The sequence below is a fragment of the Gordionus sp. m RMFG-2023 genome, chromosome 1, assembly GCF_954871325.1.
Source record: "Gordionus sp. m RMFG-2023 chromosome 1, tfGorSpeb1-WG-v2, whole genome shotgun sequence".
In the NCBI taxonomy this organism is placed as follows: Eukaryota; Metazoa; Nematomorpha; class Gordioida; order Chordodea; family Parachordodidae; genus Gordionus; species Gordionus sp. m RMFG-2023.
Window position 1 is genome coordinate 7,612,499 of NC_088775.1, and position 27,973 is coordinate 7,640,471.

General features: G+C 28.0%; 1 protein-coding gene and 1 long non-coding RNA gene across 2 annotated transcripts; one reads left to right on the forward strand and one right to left on the reverse strand.

Moving 5' to 3' along the window:
• The first annotated feature begins 270 nt into the window (after window positions 1-270).
• Window positions 271-27,471, forward strand: LOC135922823 (uncharacterized). Its single transcript, XR_010571041.1, has 3 exons — window positions 271-380; window positions 27,047-27,144; window positions 27,365-27,471. It is a non-coding gene; the product is annotated as an uncharacterized LOC135922823 (long non-coding RNA).
• On the reverse strand, window positions 23,446-25,774 carry LOC135931644 (uncharacterized). Its single transcript, XM_065468884.1, has one exon. The coding sequence runs from the start codon at window positions 25,507-25,509 to the stop codon at window positions 23,494-23,496; it is 2,016 nt and encodes a 671-aa protein (XP_065324956.1). The 5' UTR covers window positions 25,510-25,774; the 3' UTR covers window positions 23,446-23,493.
• Window positions 27,472-27,973: the final 502 nt, after the last annotated feature.

Sequence of the window (27,973 nt, forward strand, 5' to 3'; positions counted from 1 at the left end):
ATAAATAAAACGATTAATAAAAAACAAGAAAGCATGGCTTTTTAAAAAATAAATGATTTTCGCTAGAAGTTGTTATATAATTTATTAGTATTAAATATAAGATAAATAAAAGATATTACACTTAGAATGAGTTAATTAACAAATATTTATATTATTTTAAGCATCCGTATAGTAATAGTGTGTAGTTTAAAATAAAAATGAGTTGTTGATTTGAATTATTAAATTTATTTGGTAATTTAATACTTTAATTAAACGCTTCTCAGTATGCCTAAAATATGAAGAAGAAAAATTATCAAATCGACTCAGCTTAATTCCACTAATTCGATGGAATTATTGACAGACACTGGAATGGTTTGCGAACTTTCAAACTTTGAATTTAAGTTTGTTTATACCCATATTCTATATTATTTTATATTATATAAATCGTTATAAAAAGGATAACATAAAACGTTCTTATATCTGCATAAACCACCCCCCCCCCCTTCGACTAAGGAGTCTTATACAAATTATTTTGGTCCGAATTTTTAGATTAATTCTTACTTTCTTTCCTCGAATATTCCAGAAATAAAATTAGGAATTATCTTTAGTAAGCATATTTTTTTAAAAAAATTTTTTTTATCTCTAAACTAAAATTTCCATTATTACAATGTAAATATTAATTTGTATCAAAAATTATTTCTTTAAAAAAAGCAGAAGAAAAATTTAAAATTTTACGAAAAAAAAACAATGTGGTTTTTTCAATTTCATGTTTTTTTACTTTTTTTTATTAATATTTTTTAAAAATAAAATTGTAATAAAAAAACAATGTAAATCCATTTTTATGCGTGAAAGGAAAATAAGCTCAATTTTAAATAGTTTTGGGATCTAATTCATCAAAAAATGCTTCCTCCTTATATAAAAACCGGGTCCGACAAATATCTGACCCGGTCCGGAGTCGAATAGGGTTTAAATTTCAAATTTTCTTATTCAATTTTATGAAATATGATATTTAAAAAAATTTTGCTAGAAAAACATGGCGCCAATATTTTTTTATTTAAAATGATTAAAGTATTCTATACTTAAATAAATTCGGATCTGGCGGGAAAATGATTTTTATTTCGGGCTCGGTTTTGGGACGTTAAAGATCGGACTGGGCCAGACTAATTTATTTAAAAATTTCGGGCCGGACTTGAAAATTTAGGCCAGAAGAAAGTCACTATTCTACATCCCCCCCCCCCCAGTTACAGTGAATTTTATCCACCCTAAAAAAAATGCTGCCACCTATTTCCAAAAAAATTTACTTCTAATTTTTCAAATTACATAGTTATTAAAATATAAACTTTATTCCTATTTTCATTTTGAATAAATTATAAATATCAAACTTACCCTCTCTCTAAGAACAAAGGGGATAGTTTAAAAGAAATGTACCCCCCCCCCCAACCCACGCTCCCCTCGAGAATTTTACGAACGTGTTACACGCCGCCGTGATAGAAGCCGCTCGATGAACGAAGTAAAATATGAGATCTTTAAAAAGTATATATGTTATAGCCTTTTTAGTAGCTTTTTTCGGCAATCTAGCGCTCTTTACTTAATATTTCTATTAAAGGAACACCTCAAGACTAAAAACTAGAACTTTAAGAATGTTAGTGGACACAAAAGTGTCATATTTTTTAGAGAAACAAGGGAATGGAAACGGGTATTTTATTCAAAATTTTTTTACTGAGTGTCAACCGAGAGGTTTCATATCATGTTTCAGAATTTTCCGGGTCTCATATAAATAAACTTTTTGATTACTAGGAACGTTTAGAAAAATATAAATCTGGAAGTAAAAAATAACTTAATTTATTGGAAAAATTAAGCAGAATAAAAAAAAATACCTTGTTCCTGGTCCCTGCTTAGGCCTATATTTTAAACAATAAAAAAAATGGTAAATCAGCTTTCAAGGTCTTCTAATACCTCATTGCTTGAATTTTAGATGAGTACCAAACTATCTTATTATTGCATATTTTAGTCATCTGGGAAGCCTCAGCATAATTGGCTTATCTAGAGGGTTCTGTCAGCTCCAATCTCCTTGCAACCTGATAGGTAAAATGGTTCTATAATGAAACAGTATTAAAAGTGACATGCGCATGTTTATAAAATATATAATATATACTTAAAGATGTTTTTAAAAAACAATAAAAAACTTGATTTTTTTTCCAAAAATAAAAAACGAGGTGAAAAACACGAAAAAAACAGGTTTATTTGATTGAAATTTTGAAACACTGAAATTTAAATATTAACATTTATAATATTTATTTTCTTATAAAAAAATGAAAAAGTTAATATTTACATTATAATAATAAAGTAATTTTCAAAATTGGTTTATAAAAAATAAGCATCATTCTCGTTTTTCTCCAAAAATTAGCATCCTTAAACTATAGGCAGACTTTATACGGCAGTGCTTGATGTAAATGAGACAGTATATTTAATAAACAGTAATAAATTAATATTTAGGAAATCATCGTATGCAAAGATAGGAATTGATATATATAAAAGAGTAATATAAAATAAAATATATACAAAAATTTTACTATAAAAAAAATATATGAATTGAATAATAAATCGAACCCCGGTCCGCCTCTCGATCCAGTCCGGTCTAAGACCGATCGGACAGGACGTTGTCCTTCACAAACAAATGTAGCCAGTAACTTTTATCGTTACATTATAAAAAAAATGCAACAGTTACAGTTATTTTTTTCCGCAAAAATTTAACTTAACCGCTTTTTATCTCAACCTAGCCCTAACTTACACAGATAAGTACTTTTAGTGAACTTTGCGCTAAAATAAATTTGACGTAAAAAAAAGACCCCAACTATAAAAAAACATTTTACTCAAATAAATATATATCCGTTGCTATTCTTAAATCAATATAAATGTAAAATAATACCCCTTTTTTAGAAAACCTTATTAAATTATTTTTCAATGTTAGCTGGCTACTCACGGTACTGTTTGTTTTGTGAAGTATAAATAATTTATAAGGAAGGTATCATAATCATAATCATTATTTTAATGTAGGTATCATATTTCAATTCCCAACGAATACGATCCCCCTGTTAATTTATATTAACTACATTATTTATGTATTACTATTTCTAAATTTAATATTTATTATAAATTAATATATTATAACAAAATTCTCAAAACAAATTTATCAATTTCAGTATACATTTTCACTCCATCTACACACAAAACCACGTTTAACCGCCTAACAGCCTTTATTTTTAAAAAATGCATAAATTATATTTATGTATATCAATATTAATTAATAAAATTTAATAACATATACATTATAATATTATTATAAATTATATTAAAAGGTAAAACAGCCGCTTTTTGTTTCACAATACATGACGTCTCTCTTTACTTGTAAATATTTACTATAAAAAGTCAAACAAAATAATATAAAAAATATTTATATTACCATAATCATAAAAATAAGTTTTTAATTTAATGTGGTTAAACATTTTAATGTTTTTTTATATGTAGTTAATTTATAATATAATTAAAAAAGCAAACAATAACTTTTGAAATCAAATCTTTGAAATCAACATGGTTTTTAAATTACTGGAAATAGGTTTAAATTATTTTTATATATTAATAAGAAAATTGCACGTTTTTATTAGGACAATGGAGGGTAAGTAGGTCCACGCAAACGGTAGGCCAGGTTGGATAGTCGCTATAGACCGCCAAAATCATACCATTTTAGGGACCGCTAAATTTGATTTTCTTATCCATTTAAAAGTATAAATTGTACTTTAAAAAAATAATATAATTATTATGCATTGATATTTGGTCACGTCAAATCAGGGCGGAAAACTCTGCGTGGGGACAAATCAGCGCAACGACAATTCGGCGAGGATCAAATAAAGCTGAATTTATTTAAAAATCATTATTTTATTAATGTAAAAACATATTTATTTTTATATGACATTTGTCAAATTAAAGGGCGTGTTAATGGTTGATTGGTTCTATTAATTGTATCCTTTCCCGGACAAAATGAAGTGATTGATTAGGACATCTTTATAATATTCAATTAGCAGCTTTTTAGGAACAACTTTTTCTTGGCGAAATTCACGAGATGGCCGATTTTTCAAAATTAAAAAATTATAGGAAACTTATACCAAGGCGCGTATGCAGAAATTTATTATGGGGACTATAAAATATTGACAATTTCTATTATACAAATTTAAATGTATATTAATGATAAAAGAGATGATACAAGCGGCATATGAATCATTATAGAATAAAAGTCTCGAAAAAGAACTTTGAAAAAAAAATATATAAATTCGAGTATTTAAAATTTGACATAATAAATTAAAATTTTATTTGAAAAAAAAAAAAAATTTTGGAAAAAATATTCTTATTATTGCATATAGTTTTAGGCAGAAGTTGCAATGGAAGGATTTTAGGCCAAATAGCCCGACCACTTGTTTTAAAATTTATTTAACCTGCCCGCCGGCCTAACGTATACAATTTTTTTTAATGACTGGTTTTGCTCTTTATTTATTTATTCATTTTAATGTTTTTAATTAAACATATCTAATATGCAATATTTTGAAATTATTATTTTTAATACACTGAAGTCTGATCTGCATATTTCGCCTGAAAAATATCAAAAATTCCCCCGCCCACGCCCGCCCATTACTTAAATTTTTAGACCTCTAGTTTAGGTAAATAAACTAACAAAGTATTCATGAAAAAAAAATATGACGTATTAAAAAATGTGAAAAAATATAATTAAAACTTATTATACATTTATAATATGAAATTCAATGTTCCTTGGATTGAGCTAATTTTTCAATGATTTCATCAGTGCTTGGCATCAACTCCCTATGTATATTATGAAAAGCTAAGATATTCAAACTATTTTCAGAGGTAGTATTTCTCAGTAGTGTTGTTAAATGGATCAATTTGGGCACACGGCTAACTCAATAATCTTTCCAGAAAAATATTTCGCAAAGCCTGAAGATTTTGCTCATAGATGGCACAAGGACATTTATTGGCAAAATCTCGAGGCTTAAGCAATATTTCCTCGCTAAAATAAGTTCACTATTTGTAAAAATTGGCTCAAACGAGCCATTTAACAGCATTACTCCTTTTGTTAAATAAGAAAATATAATTTCATTGGTAGAAACAAGAATGGATAGAGTTGCCAAAATATATAATAATTTTATTATATTAAGAAGATAGTCTAAAGTGTGTTTGAAATTATGCGAAGCGATTAATCAATAATTTTCCATTCAATTGAGTTGCTAAAAAGTATCCAAGACTGGGAGAAAGAGATTTGTTTTATAGTATCCTTCGACTCTATATAATATTAGAACGATTAACCACACCTGCTATGAGTCGAGGTAGAGCTCAGATTTTGACATAACAATAACATATAATTACATCTATATTCTAATTTCCTTAATTTTACTTTAGTTTTACCAAATGATTTGGTGAGAAAATTTTGATAGATAATTCTAACCCCAAGAAAAATTTGAAATCGACATTAATTCGTTGAATAAATTTATAGCATATTTATTGCTACTGTGTAGTGTTGTTAAACGGCTCGATTTGAGCCGATTTTTAAAAACGGCTAACTCAATATTTTAGCTAAAAAAATATTGTCTAAGCCTCGAGATTTCGCTAATGGATGTCCAAACCTTTGTGCCCTCTATGAGAAAAATATTCAGGCTTGCGTAATATTTTTCGGGATAAAATATTGAATTAGCCGTTTTTAAAAATCGGCTATAACCGAGCCGTTTAACAACACTAGAATGAATGTGATAAATATGTAAATTGTAATATATATGCGATGAGGAGGTGGGTAAGGAGGATAATTATGAAATAAAAATTATTTGAAGAAAATAATAATGAACGCGTTCAACGTTCATAGACCAAAATTCAACAGCGTTCACATTACGGGTTCGTTTAAAAATTAATGAATAATATATTTTAAATTTAATTTAATAAAAAAAAAGCCTTATATTTTTTAACACAATATATTAATCCATATTAATAGTTTTATTTTGATACATAAATACAATATAATAATACGTATAAATACAATATCAAAATTATAATGAATAAAAATTAATTTTGATTATAAACAAATTTCTTATTAATATTTAGCAGTGACCCGGAGTGAACTGTAACGAATAGTTAAACCATTATAAACCGTTATAAATATCAGAACCGTAACCGAACCGATATAATTAATTTTTGAAGGAGTAAAAAGTTTAGTTTTTATATTTTAGGAATCAAAAAAATTTAAATATCCAGAATTATATAAACTTGCTCTTAGTACTGTTGGTTCCCGCAACACAAGTTTCTGTTGAAAGGGCCTTTTCGGGGTTAAAATTTGTGTTATCGTCACAACAAACAAATATGAATCTATTTATATTAGGAAATATATTACTTAATATAGTTAAAAATGAGTTATTTTGAATCTTATATATTTTTGTTTGTACATAATTAATAGACGCTTATAATAAAAATAAATTAAAAGATGGTGTTGCTTCAATAAAAAAAAATTTCTAACCGTAATGAACCTTTATAAACCTTTATAATTAGCTGAACCGAACCGAACTTTTGTAAATTTTTTCTTAAGAACCGTAACCAAAACGTAACCATTATAATTTTTTACATACTGAACCGTTACCAAACTGAACCGTTATAAATAACGGTTCGGGTCCCTGATTTTTAGTATATAAAAACTTTTATATATCATAATTTAATTATTTATAAAATAATATAAATTTATAATAAACTTTAAATTGTCTTCAACATAGAGATCTGCAAAAGTAGGCCCGGCCCGACGGGCCGGGTCGGGCCTTAAATTTTTTTTAAAATATATCTAAATTTATCAATTTTATGTTGAATTTTTTATGTAAAATAAAAATATGTGATTTTATTTATAGAAAGTAGACGCCATTTAACATATATCCTTTATTTTGAGTAATTATAAGAATTAATTTCTATATTTAAATAAATTCGGGCCGGGCCGGGCAAAACTTTATAAAAAAATTTTGAGCCGGGCCGGGCTTGAAAATTTAGGCCCGATGCAGATCACTAGTTCAACAATTAAATTATAAAACCCTTGATAAAAACTTTAAAATAAGTGATTAAATTTTAATTAAAAAAGAATCACACCAAAAATAAATATTAAAAGATATTTAGCTATTTTATATTCATGTGCAATGTGTTATTTTTTCAACTTTCAATCATTTTTTTAGCGCGTTTTTTTTTTAAATTTAAAATCTTATTTTACCGAAAATGTATTCCATTATGTTTGGAAAACTTACCCTATAAATTTTACCATGAACATTTGAGCTCAATATAATTTATATCAGTTTTTCCATAGATTTTTCACATAAATCATAAATGACCCGAAAGTTAACGGTATGATTATTTACAATTTTCTAATAATTCTAAATATGCTGGAATACATTTTAGGCAAAAATTATAATGTTAAAATTTAAAAAACGTGCGAGGAATGGGGTCTTCTGCGTAGCTTTACTTACCCTGTATTTAGAAAATGAAGCTTTTTCTCTTTATATAAGTATGATCTTCTTACATAATAATTTAGATTTTAAGTTTTGGCTTTTAAAAAAAAAATTATCTGCAATGCATTTAATAATTAGAATAACATATAAATTATTAGCATTTATCGAAATAATTTACCTATTTATCTTATTTTTTGTTCTAAAATATATTTAAAAAAAAACAAATAAATTAATAATAATAAGGCGCCATCTTGCGGATTTATATTTATAGATTTATGTAAAAAAGAAATCTAAATATTTTTTTTATTTAAATATTTTTTATATGCTAAATAATTTACATTGTTTATTTAAGATAAAAAAAAATTTAATAAACATATAAATATTATCTTCATTTTCTTAATAAATTAGCTATCAGATAAAAAAAAAGTTCATTTATTTTGAATCTTTGATAATAAAGTATAAGTAAGTTTATAACTTATTATCCTTCTTCTCAAGAGCTATTAAAATAATTTCATTTATATTGATGAAATTTTTTTTTTATGTGGCATGGATGGCGGCCTTTAGAAACGGCAGTGAAGAGGGTGATAACCTGGACTGTCGACAGGGAGCTATCGTTTGCAAGATGAGGGTATGACGATATCACAGCCTAAACTAAGACCTATTCCTATCCGAAGTTCTTTGTTGGAAAGAAGCAAACCAAGGTTGGAGATAGGGATAGCCTCAAGCCATTCAAAGTCTGTGCTGAAATGTTGAATTGATGATGGAGAATTGCTGCTTTGATTTATTGGGGGAACGGGAAATGAATCAATACTTTGATTTATTGGGAAGGAGATATCTAGGTTAAAGATCTAAGAAATGCCCTTTAAGGCAGCGTTCGAGTAAGGAAACGAAATGCTGGATTAAAGGTAAGTCTCAATCTTGTTGTCTGGAGGATAAAGTCAAGGGAGCATTTGGGGCGTTTGAACCTCCATAGGTCTAGTGCCAACCCCGTATGGGGATTTGTAGTAGTGGAAAAAATGTTAAACTTTTATGGTGAGAAAAAAGCTGCAATACTCAGTGAGGCAGGGGTCAAAAGCCTATACCCCCAAATTTTCACGGGAGAGCGTCTTGCATTCAGCAACTAGGCGAGAATTTGAAGTTGAGTATTGATTCAAGGGAGATTTTAACTTTAAGTTCCAAATCTAGTAACATGTTGGGAATTGGAAAAGAGTAGCAAAACGAAAGGTAAGCAATATTTTTGGCATATAAAGATTAGAAGATTAAAAGATGAGATGGTAAAAATCCTAGGATTTTCTAAAGTCGGTCAAATTTAATCAGGAAGTTTTCAGTATAATTTGGATATTGCTACTTTGCCTCCAATAGGTGAGCCTAGATAAGTAAAGCTTTTCTCGATTTGAGAAAAGTTATCATGAAGAGGATATAAAATGTTGGGCATATAAAATTCACATTTTTTATGATTGAGGGAAAGCTCAGTAATATGAGTGAGATGAGAAATGATAGATGGAATTTTAATTAATTCACCGTATGGTCCTGCTACTGCATCACATCTAAATACCATATGTTTAAATTGATATTGCATTTGTTGTTGATGTTGTCTATGATGGTGCGAATAACCTCACAGATGACAGGATTCTATGGTTGTTGCATGAAATTTCAAATACGAGACGTGACCATAACCTGGTATATAAGTTGAATATTTTGGGAATATGTTACAGAAAGAAGGAGTGAAATGCTCTCTCTTAAAGTAGTTGAATACATTATTAAAAATTTAAAAAAATAATTAATTCCATTGAAAATAAAAATGACAGATTCCTTGAGATGGATTGTACTATCAAAATTTGTCTGGTTTATTGATAAACTCGGGCTATATATATATTTTTTTTATTTTATATATTAGTTTAATATTTTACATATATATATAATTTTTTAATATAGTAGTCTTAATATAATACCTACCCTATACCCAGCGTCTACATGACAGGATTTTCATGGATGCAAACCCCCCTTAAAAACCTATGCCTACCCCCCCCCCCCCTAAAAAAATTCCACCGTGTTTGGCGGGGATGTTTAATTACAACTTTTTAATTTTAATGATAAACCTTTCAGATATTTAAAAAAAATAACTTCAATTATTTTATCTCTACTAACAAACTATCAAAATATTGTGAATATAAAGGTGTTATTTTTTTAGATCATGAATTCAATTAAAAACTCCCTCATTTAAAATGTATACATTATTATAGCATTATGAGTTTTCTGAGAATGTCTAACCTTTTTAAATTACATTTAAAAGGATAGCAGAAAGTTGTATTTGGAAAATAATGTCTATAATTGTTTGCAATATATAGATTTGGTCAATGATCAACAATATCATTATATTATAATAGGCCTATCCTATAATAATAGTATTAATTTTTATAGTAATATATTTTGTCCTTTTCATCTCAATATAATAGATAGCCCATCCAAAAATTTATCCAACCCCCCCACCCCTAAAGAAAAATTGGGTGCTCACTGTCGACGCTGCTTTTAAATTTCAGATAATTTTGTCATGAACTTTTGAACTAAATATAATTTATTTTTATATTAGTTTTTACATTGATTTTTCATATAAACTATAAATGCAAAAGTTATCGGTAAAATTATCTACAATTCATAAGTTAGGTATTCTAAATATGGAATATTCCGGTAAAATAAAAAATTTTAATTTAAAAAAAAAGCGCTCAAAAAACTATTTAAAGTTGAAAAAAATAACACATTGCAGGATTGTCGCAACACATATATGCTAATATGAAAAAATAAATTTTGCATTCAAGTATTTTTATTTATAAAAGCATTAAATAATTGTATCAAATTGTATCATAAAAAGTATCTAAAAACAGATAGATACCTCTAAAATAATATCTATATACAGATACTTTTAAAAAATCTATCTAGATACAGATATCACATTTTTATATCTAAATACTTTAACATCTTTCTGTACAATATAATTGTTTATAACTGATAATTTTTGTAATATATACATTGTAGATTATAATCTGCATTAATTTGAAACTGATGATTCCTACTTTTAAACAGGGAGATGAACCGTTATTTATAACGGTTCAGTTTGGTTACGGTTCAGTATGTAAAAAATTATAATGGTTACGGTTCTTAAGAAAAAATTTACAAAGGTTCGGTTCAGCTAATTATAAAGGTTTATAAAGGTTCATTACGGTTAGAAATTTTTTTTTATTGAAGCAACACCATCTTTTAATTTATTTTTATTATAAGCGTCTATTAATTATGTACAAACAAAAATATATAAGATTCAAAATAACTCATTAAATATATTATTTGAACGTATATGTATTGTAATATATTTTTCTAATATAAATGGATTCCTTTTTGTTCGTTGTGACGATAACACAAATTTTAGCCACTAAAAAGCCCTTTCTACAGAAACTTGTGTTGCGGGAACCGCCAATACTATAAGAGCAAGTTTATATAATTCTGGATATTCAAATTATTTCCATTTCTATAAAAACTGAACCGGTTTGAACCGGTTTTATAAAGGTTCTTTTTACTCCTTCAAAAAATAATTAGATCTGTTCGGTTACGGTTATGGTTCAGATATTTATAACAATTTATAATGGTTTAACAGTTCGTTACGGTTCACTCCGGATCCCTGCTTTTAAAGATTATCATGTTCAAGTATGTAGATACAAATCATTCCTACTTTTAAAGATTATCATGTTATGTAGCAAAAAGTATCTGTATTTAGATAAATTTTTCAGGGTATCTGAATCTATTTTTAGATACATTTTTATTTTACTTTTTTCTATAAAGATTATTGCTAGAACTCTCTGCAGCCAATATTCTATCAACTTTGAAATTTGTCCTACTTAATCTAAGGGACAACATCAGGCCTAATGGAATGACACTTATTACATGAAGCAAGACAATCCAGCTAGCCTAGGATTAAACATGCGTTTATCGGTCACTATCCTTTATCTTGGTGCTATTGCAGGGCCCGAGATTGGGCCCGAGATTTCTTCAAAATACTCGGAAAATACGCTAAACGGGTCGTCTTCAGGAAGGTTTTTACCTGCCACAACGAATTTCAATAGAAATTTGTGGCGCGATAATTTAGAGGCATCTCCTCACGTTTTTTTTTATTATAAAATATTTTATAAATTTTTTAAAATTATATATTTTATTTTTATCCACCCTATATCTTTTATTATAAATTGTAATCATTTTTAAATTATAATACAACCTCCATTCAAAAATTTTTTTTATTAAGTATTATCGAGTTTATTTCATAAAAAAAAACAAACCAGACAAATGTCATTTTAGACGTCATCATAGCAAATTAATTATAATATTTAATATTTATATTAATTTTTTTTTGACGATTATTATTTCATTTATTAAAAAAAAACCATTCACAATTTACATAAAAAATATTAAAAATATATAAACAAATAAACATATAATAAAAATGATTTTAAAAAAAATATATGTATAAAAAAGAACTGAGAAAAAAAAGGGTTTCAAATCACCCAGTGAAGAGTGAATGCTTAAAATATTGGACCACAGATTTCCAGGAACATTAAGATCTGTCTCATTTTTTTCCTATGTTTTTAGTGAAAGGGCATCACTTCCTAACATGCCTAGGGATTGGAAACGATTGGTATGAACATGGTTGGTGAGGCCAGCATATTTATTTTTTTAGGATTTCAGCCTTTACAATGGCAGAAAATGTGAGGTTGGGCTTTGCTGCAAAATCGACACTGGTATAGTCCCAAGCAAGGGGCAACACATCGGGGCACATGTCGTTTTCGTTTGAGAGGCCCACTTCGAGGGTGGATGGAATAATAACTTTTTTGAGGAAGGCAGCTAGGAGAATGTTGATAGATTTATGACAGGGTTGTCCTCCATGGGAGAACTTGCAGGGGATGGTAAGCTTTAGATTCAATAGAATGGCAAAGTCAATACAAATGGAGGGAACTAGAGGATTACAGCCAATAATTTTCTTTTAAAATATATCCGGCATAATTTTATGAAGCCCATTTTTAGAATGCATCCTTATTTCAAACTTTATTTGGACTTAGATATAAATGGGAAAAATAAATTAAATATAAAAATAACAAATTAATTCAGCAGTGATTAAATGCTGAACTTAATATGCGATTTTTTAGCACCCCTATAGAGGATATGATTATGAATAAAGATTTGACACTTATCAAATTTTGATTGATATTTTTAAAGATGATCATCGGGATTTTTTGTGTGGCTAAAAGTCCTTGCAGATAAAAGAGGATGTTTTCATGAAAAATTTTGAAAATGCTTTATTAGAAGCAATTTTTTATTTATAAGCATTTAATTTTTTATTTTGTATATAGATTGAGATATCAGTTTAATAAAATTTTTTTAGCTCACTTCAAAATTTGAATTTTAACGATAGAATTACAAAATTAGGCATACAGCACACCTTACAATAAGTAAAGTAAAAGAAAAAAATAATATCACTTTCTAGATATGTTTGTAAGAATGTATCTGTATAATGTATCTGTAGAAAGCATTTTTGAACGATGCACCTGATCTGTTTTTTGATAAGTTTTTAGACGAGGTATATGTAACTAGATCCACTTTACTTCTCTTCTTCTCACCCCCCACCCCACCCCTATATATGTTCACTTCGTTCATTTCAGTATAAATTTTTTATTGGCGTTATCTGTTAAAATATGAGAACCGAAGATAGGGTGTCCCATAAAATTCATATAAATATAATAACATAATACAATTTACTGATATGATATGAACCTAAAGGGATAATGATTCATTTGTATTTGTTTGGCCTGATACGTTCTAAAACTGATGATAATCCTTTGTATATAATGTTGGGTTTGAACAATCTTAGCCACCCCCCCCCCCCCTCTCACCTCTCCACATTCCTTGGCAATATTTCACTAAACATCTATTATTTTTAAACTAAATGATTTTCTATTTTGTTAAACCATCTTGCACGAGAAGGTTATTTTCCCTATTTGTTTTGATATATGGGACCGACATTTTACATAAGAGGACTGCAATCGTTGTTTAAAAATTTTTTAAAATTTATTCGCCCGCTTATTTATCTAAAAATTTTGTTTAACCGGCCCGCACGCCCGCCCGCCTAATATTTAAAAATTATTTTAATGTCTGGATTGGCTCTTTATTTATTTATTCTCTGAAGATTTTTTTTGAGAATTCTCAAAGTGGTTTTTTTGGATCAAACTTTACCTAAAATTCGGAATCTTTTTTAAAATATATTTTGTGGATTTATGCATAAAAAATCATTTCCAAAATCAGAAATTTTTTTTGAAAAATGATTTTAATCTTCTTTAAAAAATCTTTATTTTTGTTATTTTTTGCTCAAAATTTTGGGAAAAAAATAAAACTACAAAAAAAAATGTCTGACAATACAAATCAAATTTATGACACGTTTATTTCCTATATAAATAATTTGCTTTAATATTCCATGAAAACCTATTTTTTTTTAAATATAAATTCACAGTTTTATTTATATTTTGATATCTGAAAACCAAAATGGTGTGTCACCAGCTGATTTGTGATAAAGCCACGTTTCAAAACGCATGTTAATGAATGACCCTTCATTTACAGTTAGCGCGAATTCGCGGGGGAGAATACACAATACATCGTATTTTGCTATAATTCACTGCAAATTCACTCTCACCATGAATGAGAGATGAATCAGCAGGGAAGTAAGAAAAAGGGAAAGGGGGAGGGGGTTCAAGTTGGGAATATTTTTTTAAAATGACATTTTGAAGAGCGATTGATGATTCTGATTATTAAGTTTGGAGCGGGTTTTAATGTTCCAAACTCTTCTTTACGATCAAAATTTTTTTAAAAACGATATAAAATAATATACCCTCTAAAATGAAGCGCACAATATTAAAGTTTATGTCTTAGAGAGACCCATAACCCGGCCCGGCATAAAAAATGATATTACTTCAAAAATTCGGGCCGGGCCGGATCGAATCCGGGCTGAGTCGGGTTAAATCCTTTTTAACTATTTGATGCCTGGCTTAATTTTTAGTTTTGCCAATTAGATCAGAGTTTTAATTATATGCGTTGATTTAAATTTGTAAGCAAAAATAAACGTTAAAAACTAATTATAACTTTTATTTCTTAAAAATGTTGATTATTTAATAAATTTTTATCTTTATTTTAAATTTAAAAAAAAAATATCTTGTGGGAGAATATGTGGTAGATTTTAGAAATGATAAACGAAAAATAATTGGATAGGAGAGTTTATTCAAAATCATTAATAATAATTCTCCTAATAACCACCCACCACCCCCCCCCCCTTTTTAGAAGAATTTGAGGGTTTATTTTAATCTACCTTTTGTTTCACTTTACTTTTTCTTCCTTTCAGAAAAATAATTACATTTTTATATACAATATAATACATAAAGAATAAAAAAAAACTAAGAGGGAAAAGTGAGTGTTTCGAAGAAACACTTGTAGTTCCCTTTTAGGATTATTTAGGAATTATATTCCTATTACCCATGTATATAATTTAATATTTAAATTATAATAAGAACGTGTATTACCACAAAAAGGTGAAAAGAAATTACCATTTGTAAATAATAATAAATTACTCGTATTTTTTTTTATTATAAAATATTGTTTTTTTTTAAAAAATAGTTTCATTTTACGTACTCAGGTCAATTCAGCGAAATCTTTATAGTGAAACACTTTTCCGCAAAACTTTTATATCGAATGTCGTTTATCGCGATAAAATTTTGTAGCGAAGGTAACGCGTAACAAATTCCGCCAATTTTTTTCCACGAAACATTTATAGCGAAGACAATATCGCGAACCTACTATCGCAAATTTATTTCCGCAAAACCTTAACCGCGAATACTTTAGAGCGAATATTTTTAGCGAAAACTTTTTCACGAACCCGTTATAGCGAACTCTTTGTAGCGAATTTTCTATCGCGAATGTATTTGCGCGAAGTCATTATCTGGAGCGCATTACTGCGAAACAATAAATATATTGGAATGCATTTATTTAAAAGATAAAAAAAATATTTAATATACCCACAAAAGTTCCTTAAATCACAAATGCATGTCATAACAACCCCCCCCCCCCCCCATGCCCCTTTTCTATGTTAAGATATATTTATTTAAAAAAATATTTTTAAAATTTGATCTTTATGATTTGTAGTGATGGAGATGATTTGATACCTTTGTCAAGATGTTAAAAATGTTAACCCACACCTTTTAAACCAGAAGATATAGAGTGATTAATTTGAAAACTCAAAAAAAACATACTTAAGCACTTAAAAATTAGATTAAATAGTAAAAATTGCTGAGCGATATATTATATTTTCTAAGAATTTTAATTTTGAGAAAAATTAAAATTTTTACTTGGCAACTTTTGGGAATTCAATAAAAAAATTACTTTAAGTAGTTTTAATTCTGAGTAACTAAGGGAAAAAAATTTAATATATATGTTAAAGCATAATTAGTGTTTGTCGATGTGGTAAACTTCGTGCTTAAGGCTACGTCTTAATATTAGATAAATTCCTAACAAATTTTTTTGAAAATGTTACTAATATTTTATATCTAAGTAAACGGAAAAGATAAAAAAAAATATCTATAAGGATCGTAAAATCATAAGTTTCAACAATATTCTGAAATTGGGGAAATCGCTTTTAATTTAGATGTAATTGATTTTGAATCGCCATTCAAAATCCGATAAAGAAGGTCTAATGAGTAATGTTATAGTTTTTATTTAGCTTATAACTGTTTTTGGTTAGTGACTGGCAAAACTGATCGATGAATTTATAAATATCAAGTACTCATCAGAGACAATAAATATTGACGCAATTCAGATATCAATTTCGCCAGTAAGGATCATGGTTTAACTAATGAACTCGATGATTCAATACATAAATAAAGCCTAAGGAGTTTCTTGTCGTAAATATAGACTTCGAGGAAAAGCATAGTACAGGATAGCATTTATTATTGCCAAAACTAAGTTCACATAATATAAACTTATTAAGGTTTAAAAAGAATATTAAAAAAATCTATTGAATCAAACTTGTACCTATATTTTTATTAATAATAATAGGTCTCAAAAATAAAATAGTCACTATTAGCAATTATCGCGATATTGACCTCGCTATAATATTATCTTCGCGAAATAGTTTTCACGATAATGACTGCGCTATAAAACTTTCGCGATTATTGATTCGTTATAAAAATTATGCGATATTGTCTGCGGGATGTATTCGCTAATGTGGATTCGTGATAAAAGTTTCGCCATAAAATCCATACGCGATAAAAGTTTCACTGAATCAAATTTTACCCACATTTGTTTCAATAAGAAAGAAAAGGATTTTATTTATTATAATATATTATCATTTATAGAATTACATACAATGATAACGCAAAACTTAAATTATAAAATGATGATAAAATACTGTATGTGTTTACATAAATCGTTTTCTATGATTAATGAATCTCAAATACCATTTTTTTAATGTTCGTTTGAGATGAGGGAGAAAAGATAGTATTGAATTATACAGTGTTGTGCAAATTTAATTTATTAAACATTTCCATATTTTTTGATTTATTTGAAAATAAAATTAAAAAATTGTTAAAATAAGCAAATTTATTATATATTCTTATCAATTTTTTTACAAGTTAATTAATTTTATTTACAAAAAAAACAAATTAAAAAATATGGAAGTTTTAAATTTAATCTGCACAACACAATAAATGTATTACACATGCCATAGGGATACAATTAATATTTGCGTTTTTATATTTAAAAGTTTTAGTACTTCTTCGAATAATTAATCATTATTTTTTGAAAAAATATTAATATAAAAAAAACCACACAAAAGATAAAAATTGGGGGAAAGGAGGAATAGACAATTACGTACAACATTTAACATTAAAAAATTTGAGGTTTTTTTATTTAAAATAAAAGATAAAATATTATTTAAAACTGATGATTCATTTTGAGTAGGCATTATGAGAATAAAGATATTTGAAAGATCTGAGATTAAGATGGGGATAAATTGCAACTTTTTCATTTTTTATATGTCTATATTAATATTATATACACAGATGAATATATATTTTTTTTAAATGACATCTGCTATATTTTGTTTTTTGTAAAAAGAAAATTTTAACCATAATTTTTTAAAAAGCGTGAAAAATTAACACAAAAAGAAGTGCGGACATTAATAATTAACCTTTGATAGTCAGCAAAGTGGATTATAATCTTCGATCACCGTTTGAAATAAAAACTTCTAACATATTATATTATCGATTTGAATCTATTTATTTTCATTTCTTTTAAGTCATTTAGTTAATATTTACCGATTTAACTAGTGTTATTAAACAGGTTCGGAGCAGATTTTTAAGAAACCAGAAAAAATATTGCCTAGATTAATAGATGTTCAAACCTATGTGGCCATCTATACCCAAATCATTCAGGGGCTTGCGTAATATTTTTCTGCATAAAATATTGAGTTAGCCGTTTTCAAAAATCGGCTCGAGTCTCGTTCAACAACACTAGCTTTAAATTTAACCGAAGTAGCATTGGTGGATAATATAACTTTCTGTTCTTAATTTAAGAACTAAAGTAAGAACTAGGTAAAGATTAAATGAAACAAATAAACAGATGATATATCCATTTTTCTTATTTAAATTTTTTTTTTGGAAGACAACATAATTAAGTATAATACTTTTTGAATTTTTATATTTTTTTTTAAAAAAAAATTCTATTTAATATGGTATATAATTTAGAAGGAAGGCTTAAAATTAATAATAAATCACATTATTTATATTATATTATATAAACGTACTTAAAATCTTAAAATTAACTTGGTTTAGTAAGAAATCCTATCAAAATCAAAACCAATTGCTAAAACAAACGATAAATTTTATGAAGACTTGTTAAACAACTATCTTATTTTTTGCTTAACAATAACCAAATTTTGTATGAAATAAATATTCCATATTATACCCCGTAGCATAAAACCACCTAGTCGGCTTCAGAAAATAGAGTCCTTGCTGGATTAGGACCCGGATCTATACGATAGGCTATATACGCACTCACCGACTAGGCCAGACAATATATAATGATAAATAAACGCCCATAAAAACAAAAACCGTTTGGCAGAATGAAAAGGTTCCACCCACAACTACAACACCCTCTAGACGTTAACGCCTTAGTAACTACCTATCTCCCCCCTTTTAATTACTGTCTAGCGTTATTTACCCCCCCCCCCCTGGAGTGAAAGTTTCCAAATAAATCTATCGAATAGAGCATTCTATTCAATCAGATCGCTAGGACAACTTAAATAAATTATTGTTTTATACATTTTGACTTAAGGCGATGAACAATGTCATCGATAGTAGCTTCTGGAGCTTTATTTTTGAAAAAATTTTTAAAATTCGTCATGGAAAAGAAAAAAAAGGTAATTCTATCTGAAATGTTAAAAAACGGAAAAAATATATCTAAAATTAGGATTATCGGTTTGTGTAAAGGTTTGTGCCGCATTTAAAATCCCTGATCCCCTGAAATATTCCTCAGCCGATAACTCATAAGTTTTTTCCCCATCTTTTTTTTTATATAGGTTTTCCTGTAATTGATAACTATCAAGTATTGGTGAGTATACTCAAAATCATCTCCAGAAAATCTTTCTTAATTTCTAAATAAAAATATAGAAAATTGAGCAAAATCAGTGAACAAAATGCTCCGCATTATTTATTTTTTTCTTCCTCGCGGAAGTCATTTTTCAATATAAAATTCAATTTATTCTTTAAAAAGTCAGAAAAAAATTTTACCCATACTAACTTTAGGATTAACACACTTAGAACTACGTACAAGTATGATTATTTTTTAGAAGTAAAAATTAACTTAGTTGACATTGTTCCAAATTTAATTTTAATTTTTTGAGGCTTAAAAAAGGAAAAATAAATGTTCGTAGGCTCATACACCAGTTATCAATTTAAATATAACACCTAATCAGTGTCGTTAAACGGCACGATTTGGGTATATTTTTAAAAACGACCCGATTGAGGATTTTAGCCGAAATAATATTATGTAAGCCTCGAAATTTGGCAAATAAAGGCCCAAACCTTTATGCCATTTATACCCAAAATCTCTAGGCTTACTTAATATTGTTTTGGGCTAAAATCTTAATCTGGCCGTTTTTAAAAATCGGGGCCATTAGCGCTAAACCCAATCAATTATATCAATTATTCGTAAAAAAATAAGTAGCTTCATTGCACAGAGGCTCAAGACGCTGTAAACAAATTGAAATTATTTTTTGGGCCAGATTTTATTTAAAATGTTCTTCTTCTTCCTTTTTAATAAATTCCCTTTTTTTTGCTCATTTTAGGATAGAAATACTTTTATTTTTTTGCTAATTTTGAAAATTTCTAAAAAGGTGGAACCTTGTTAAGTTTGAAAAGGCTACCGACACTACTAAAAGAAAATACATCAAATATTGGATAATATCCAATAATAAAAGATTTCGAAGAAGGGTATTAGTTCTTCTATCCTTGAGTTAATATCATTATAGCGATATCAACTGCAGAGATTACCTGTCTCTATACAACAGTTAGTGTCTTCGTGAACGGGGAAGCCTCCCTCACTTGTTTACGTAATGTGATGATTGAGTGAAAATATATTTGTTTCAGTTAACATCACCTGAACTTGCGGATGTTTTCTACCCGAGTTCGATATCCAACTTAGGAAACTTGTTTTTTTTACTATCCCACTTATTTATCATATACCAGTTTGTAGTGGGGGTGTGTATATAAATTTTAATAAGATAACTATCCTATCCCACTTGTATAGATTTTGGACAAGGTAATTTTTTAAATGTGGATATTATTCATTGATCTTATGATCAGTCGAAATCTCTTTATATTTATTTCGTAAATAATGGAAAATTTTTAACCATTAAAAAATAAGATAATAAATTATTTAGAGATGGTTTGAGAAGAGTTCCCAAGATTTTTAATGAACTTAGGATAATTCTAGAATCATCAATTATAAAAAAAAACACTGATGAAGAAGAAGGGGGGGGTGAAACACAAAACAATGAAGAACGTATGTTAAGAAAGAATAATGAAAAAAATATCACCACATGAAGATCAAAAGATAAGAGTATATTTTATTTATATTTTTTTTGCGAATTTAGTCAAAGGTTTTGGCATTTTTTTATACGAAAAAAGATTTTATATACATAAAAAAGGTTGATAAAAACCATATTCTTTCTTTTTTTTTAGAAAAGAACTAATATATGTATTTAATTAGATAGAATATATAATTTTTAATTTCATTAGTATTGCCTTGAAAATTATGTAAATGTATAATGAAAACGAAATTCTATAAATAGATTTTATATAAAAAGATTAAGTTGGCATTTATTATTAAATTTATTACAATGTCATATTTATTTTTTTCTATATTGTTTTAAGTTATTATTGTTCAATCATACTTATTATTAAATATGGTTTATGATAGTAAATTAAAAGTTACACTCATAAATTAACTCCATCTATATTTATAAATCTTAATAAATTAGGAAACAATATATTATTTCTTAAAAAAGGATGCTCAATATGAATTAAAAGCATACGTAGCTAGGGAGGGGTAGGCAAGAAAAAATTCGCCACCCCTTCCTTCAGAAATTTGCCTGTTCTCTTAAATATAATTTTAAGCTAATAAAAATCTCCCCGCCCCCCCTCTCCCAAAAATTTACACAATATATCACTATAAACAAGAATCTGAAAGATAATTTATAATATTTATGGGAAAGATACCACTAATTGTCACCCCCCCCCCCCCTTATAATCAAAATCCTGGTTGCACCAATGATTGGATAAATTTACACTAAATATCCTTTTTCTTTTCTTTTATACAAAGTTCACATGTAAGGTGATTCCGTCAATTTATGATTAATATATATTTTTAAAAGGAATTTAATACTTAAATCTGTAAATAATATCTATAAATTGTTGAAAAATTAATTGAAATTCTGAACTCCATTTTTTTATGTACATGAATGAATGATATTGAATTTCCCTTACTCAATATTTACTTTATTTTTTTTATAAAAAAATGAAATTAATAAAAAAAATTGAAGTGTATTGATACCTAAACCTTCGATTGAAAAATTAAAAAAAAAGAAGCTTTTCATATAAAATGGTGTAAAATAATTTATAATTTTCCATTTTTTTCCGGTGAGCTCTATTGAAAATCCATAAATTGATATAAATAACATCCACGCGGAATCTAGAAGTTTACTCGGACTTAGATAAATTATGAAGCGAACTCTTTGAGATCGGATAAGATCGTAAAAATATTGGTCTACAAGGATTTATATTAGTTATTAGAAATGTTTTAGTAATTTAATTTATGTATGGTACAAAATTGGGATACGGAATCTATTGGGATGGAAAGTCCCTATTTAAAATCATTTATTTACCAAGGAGAAATTTTAACATTTTTTGACCCAAAAATGTATTCCATATGTGTGGACTACACATATCCTATTAATTTTAGACAATTCTAGCCATAAACTTTTCGTTATTATTTTAATTTATATGAAAAATAAGTGTTAGCCAAAAAAAAATGTGTTTTTATTTCCCGTGGGCAATGTATGTTTTTTTTAATTTTAAAAATCTGATAGTATTAAATACTTACCTTATGTAGACAATTTTGCCATTAACTTTTGAAACATTTATAATTAATATATAAAATCTTTGAAAACACGTAAATAAATTATATTAAGTTAAAAATTTCATGGGAAAATTGCCTGAAATTCTTATGGATAGGTATTCCAAACATGATGAAATACATTTTCGGTAAAATCTGATTTTAAAATTTAAAAAAAAACATTAAAAAATGATCTAAAGTAAGTTGATAAAATTTTTTATAATGTCAAACCGTTCGAAATATAAACTAAAATTATTATTTTGCGACTCGATTTTTTTGCTTTGCTATCTTTTATACCTTATGCGCTAGAACTCGAAACCTCTAGAGGGCTCAGGTATGGTTTTAACCTAACACTGCATTAAAACTGATTTACTTTTCTTATACAATGAGGTATATGAATTATAGTCCAACTCAAGGAAATTGCCATTACAAATGCTTGATTTATTTAAATTTCGATGTCTATTTATAATCACATGACCTCTCATGTTTGACGGGCCAAATGAGGATTATTTTATTTATAAATCAATCTAAACCCTTAACCCATATTTCTAACCCTTTAATTCTTACTCCTTACATATAAATACTCGTTTAATTTTAAATATTATTTCATCCAAATTAAAAATAATTTCATTCAGTTCAACATTCCTCGATTTAAGAGATTATCTGTATTATTGCCAATGACATATAATAATACCTACATTGATGATGCATTCATTAAAAGTGTACATCAATGAAAACAGCTGGGGACGGCAGTTTGATTACTCATATCATTATTAAAAAAATTTTAACAAGAGGCCAATTTATTCCTATGTCTGACGCAAACTTTATTAAAGATAATAAGGAAGCAAGTTATCAATTTAATAGTAGCTTTTAATATGAGAATAATTACTATATGGGTTACCAAAATGGCGGGTCCAGTTGATTTGCATTCAACGACGCCTTCACAAAGGCATTATTATGAATGTATCGTCTAGGTATTATATTATGTCTTTGATTATTACGGATACAACTGCCAATTATCGTCAAATTAAATGTTGTTTTTTATACGTTTTTATTTGGTTAACTTGAATTGACTGAAAAAAAAACAATATTTCTTTTTTTTAAAAAAAATCTTTGCTTAATTTTCAATATACTTTGATCACACATATTTTTTTTAAAAAATAACAAAACATTAAAAACCCTTTTTTTCTTCTCCATCTTTTTTTCTTCAGATTATTATTATTATTTTATTTTTTTATATCAACCAAGATTTCTTGAATTTAATTTCATCGAGACTACTCTCAATTTTGGTGGGTTGTTTGATCAAATGATAGTTACTCACGGCAAAACCGGTTTTGATGGACGATTGACATTTGAGATCGACTTTTTTGTTCGCGGCAGTGTTATAAACGATGTCATTTTTATTCGGATCCGAGGACTCTTGCTTCAAAAAAATCTCTAACTTGTTGTACGTCGATTCAATGTTCGGTGGTAGAGTGTTATGGGTGCTATCTATATTGGATTTCTTATGTTCGGTCTTAATTGATGAGTCGCCTAACGGTGATCCTCGAAAAAGCAACCAATCGCTATGCGATATTTTGTTAATCGTGGATCTATGCGATTCCTCAGCTTGTAGAGCACCTAACATAAGATCTTTGAGATCGGACGAAATTTCTACGTTTTCTGGAAACTTTAGTTTTTTGCACATTTCGATTTCATCTAATTCAATAACATATGTTCCATCTTCATCATCTATTTGTCCAGAATCCATAAACGTGTTTGTTATAGGGCTTTCACTTAATTGATCGATTTGATCCTCATAATTAACTTCTTCTACATCCATCTTATCAACGAGACACTCGTCCTCTATATTTGTAGGGTAATTATTTTTTGAAACTTTTCTCACCGGTTTATACCGCACGAAAAGTGGTAGCCTGCCAAATGTAGTTCTAAAAAGTATAATACCTAGAGCCCATACATCAGCCCCTCTAGGATTATAGATATTATATTTAATCATCTGAGGACACCTATAGCCTACGTGGTTGCAGAGCTCCCAAACTAAAGCATATGAATCTTTGTCGTGCCTCCTAGCCGTTTCTAGCCCAATAATCTTGACCTCGTTGCTCAAGCTTAATAAAATATTGTGGCAATTAAGACTCCTGTGGACCAGACCCTTGTCGTGCAAGTATCTCACCGCCGAAACGACTTGAGCGAAATAATATCTTGATACATGTTCTGGTAGTAGGGAAGGATTTTTGGCATTCACCAACGTTTCAAGAGTAATGGGATTAGGATATTTGAAGGATGTGTAATTATTACTATATGAAGGAGCGCGGTGAAACTCAGTCACCATTATTAGCCTCATTCCTTTCGTAGCATCTAGAACATTTGTCTCAGACTCTTTTTTAGACACAATGGAGTAAGGCCTTTCTGTACAAGGTGATTTAATATCCTGATCACAGTCTAGGTAAAAGTCTAGCACTCTACTTATGTTTCTGTGTGATAGACCGATTAATACTGAACTAATGTCTTTTATAAACTCGTTTACCCCAGAAGCTTTTAGTGGACATTTGCTAAAGGCAGAACTAGACAATATAGATGAAAGAAGTCGGCTTGTTCCGTCATTATGGTCGTTCGACATTTTCACAAACATAGAATCGAAATTGTGGTGACTTGAATTTGGTAATTCGGAGGTATACTTATTGGTTTCTACTGTATTTTTCTTAGGGTTGTAAATAAAATTGAGCCAATCATCATTATGATCATGTTTAGCCTTTTTACAACTTTTTCCTACATTATTTCCTTTGCAATCATCTAGAAAAACAGCTGCGGGGTAACGTTTATGTATGAAATGAATATCGCTAGAATATGGACAGTCTAATTCATGATCGGATGTTAATGTATCCTCTGTTAAAGGTTTTGCATACTTCCAAACATCTTTCAGAGGGCATTTGATTCTTAGAGGACTAACTTCACCAGTAGCGGAGGCTATTGTTATGTCGTGAGTGTATTCTGTAAATATATGAGGAGATCCTTGTGGAGAAAAGATAGCGTTGACGTCTTCCTTAGAACTAACCCTCAAAATATTCTGTTCTCCTTTTGTGTCTTCCAATCTGGTTCCTGATTTAGTATAAGTATAAGCAAACCACTCAGCATTTGTCACAGAGCTACAACTTCTTGATATAGAAATTTCTTCCCCACTTGTAGTTAGGAATGTTTTTAGTGTATTTTGAGCTGAGGATGTGTCACCACTAGAAGAGTTTAATTCCATGTATTTATATTACTATCTTACTAAAAAAACATTAATAAGGTGGGGGTTTTTTTCTATTATCTCAAACCATTCTATCTATTGGTTTCGTGTTCAAACATTTAAGTTAAACTCATCTTTTGTGTGGTTTTCTTTTATTTCTAACTTATGACATACTTATTGGGTTGAATGGAAAAGTCAAAAATTATGTTATAAGAGTTTTTGAGGAAAATAAAAATTTAAACGAAACGATTAAGACTTCTTTTTGGGAAAAAAAAAATAAACTAAAAGAAAATTAAATAATGACTTAAAAAATTATGATACCGAAAGATTCGTGTATATTAAATAAATATAAAAGCGTATGACATAATGATGTAATGGAAATGTCATAAAAATGATAACTGATTTATAGGCGTAATAAAATTATTTTAAATTCATTTAAACCCCTCGTTATTATATTTTGAAAAACTTTCAAATTTCAATTTCGTGGAGCAAACAAACCGATCTTTCTTATTATTAAACTACTTTTGAGTTGATAAATATCATCTATCCTATTATGATCTCTGACAAAAGGAATGAATAAAACTATAAAATAATTCTGTTAAATAAAAGTCTTTAATCGATACTTATAAAATAATGTAATGAAGGGGAATAATAAATTATTCAAATTGACTCAATAATATTGACTTTACTTATCACTTTGGACTAGGATCGTCCCATAACGATCCCTGAAATATTAAATTTAAGATATCCAGGATGTCTTTAGAAAGAACAACTAGATTTGTGATGTTTTTTCTTTCTAAAAGTTTGTATTTTTTTATTACTTTTTGGCCGCGTTTCTAGGTGAAAGCTAATAAATCATTATAACTAAAATTTGAAATTCCGAATGGAACCATGCCCAATGGACATTATTATTGTTCGAAATATGTGATTTTTTTAATTAAAGCACTTCTTTCAATGCCCCTTCCCCCTGCAAAAAGTTTTAGTCAACTTTATATTATATAAAATTTTTACAAAGGAAAGATTCTAAGAAACTCAATTGATAATAAAAAGATATAGACAAGTGTTTCATTAATCCCCTCCTTCCCTCTATAAAAAATAGACTGGGTAAAAAAAATTTTATACTACTTTTATATTAATATCTAAACAAAACTTTCGTTGAAATTAACTTCTTTATTTTTAGCTTTTTCTTCGATAAAATCCCCAGAATCTCTTCTACTAAAAGCACGTGAAAAAATCTTAAAAATCAGTGAATAAACACTTTTAATTGTTTCTCATTTCGACGTAACAAACCTCTCCCTAATCCAGACTCTTTATTTTATATGGTTAAATTTTAAATTGTTTTCCGTGGATGTTAAGAATAAAGCCACCGTATGTTCAAATGGCTGCGCCTTGCCCAAATATTATGGATAGTCCCATCTCATAGGCCACCGCTTGTTATTTTTTAAACCCAATTAAATGGGATTTGAGAAAATCCAAGCGTAGCTCTGTTGTTTTACACAATGCATAGCATAGGGCGTTGCATTTAATTAAATTTCATATATTATTTAATCTTTTATAGATAGCGTGGCACTACTAACCCTACCACAAAAACGCTAACATAGAATACATTATCTATCATATGACATATCAACTCACACTTTCTAGATCACATGACAAGTAATAGGGGTTAATTTTTTAACATCATATTATTTTGAAATATTCTTACATAAAATTTTAAATTATTTTAAAGCAGAAAAAAATTTATGCAAAATATATTATATAATATTTTTATTATTATAATTCTAAACTCGAATATAAACAGTATAGATTATTGGTATAATTTAACATAATTTCTTAATCTTAAACTTAAACATAAAATTTATATGTATATGTTCAGGGTTGCCATGTCTCCCCCCATCAGCGGTAGACTCCTGCAATTTTTTAGTTTACACGCAGACATCTCTCTCCCGCAAAACTATCGCAAACGCAAAAATTTACCGCAATTTTTTAATATTTTAACGTTTTTAATATATAAATGATAATTTTGAGAGACATTAATTGATTCTTTTTATATTTTTATATTTTTAAAATAAATTTTAAATATTTACTCGAAAAACATGTCTAGTTTGTAAATTTCTTTCTATCCTGTTTTATTTTTATCCAATAATAAATCAACAGCATTTCATTCATATAAGTCAGTACAGGGGAGTATATCAACATCGATTGCAATACAAAAATATTCTCAAAAATAATAAATAATACAGACGCAACTACATTTGCGGAAATCGTATACATCTATCATGTAGTTCAACATTCACAGAGCTATACACAATGTGGGGAATTTTTTCTCATGATATTTAACGACTCCAATATAAGTGCAAACCTTACTTGTGGCATAACAAAAATGAGCAAGGCTATCACAAGTGTTTTAGTAACTGAATCCTAGAGGTCAATTCTAGACTTTTGAAAGATGGGCATCCATATACAATTCTAACAGATGCATTTA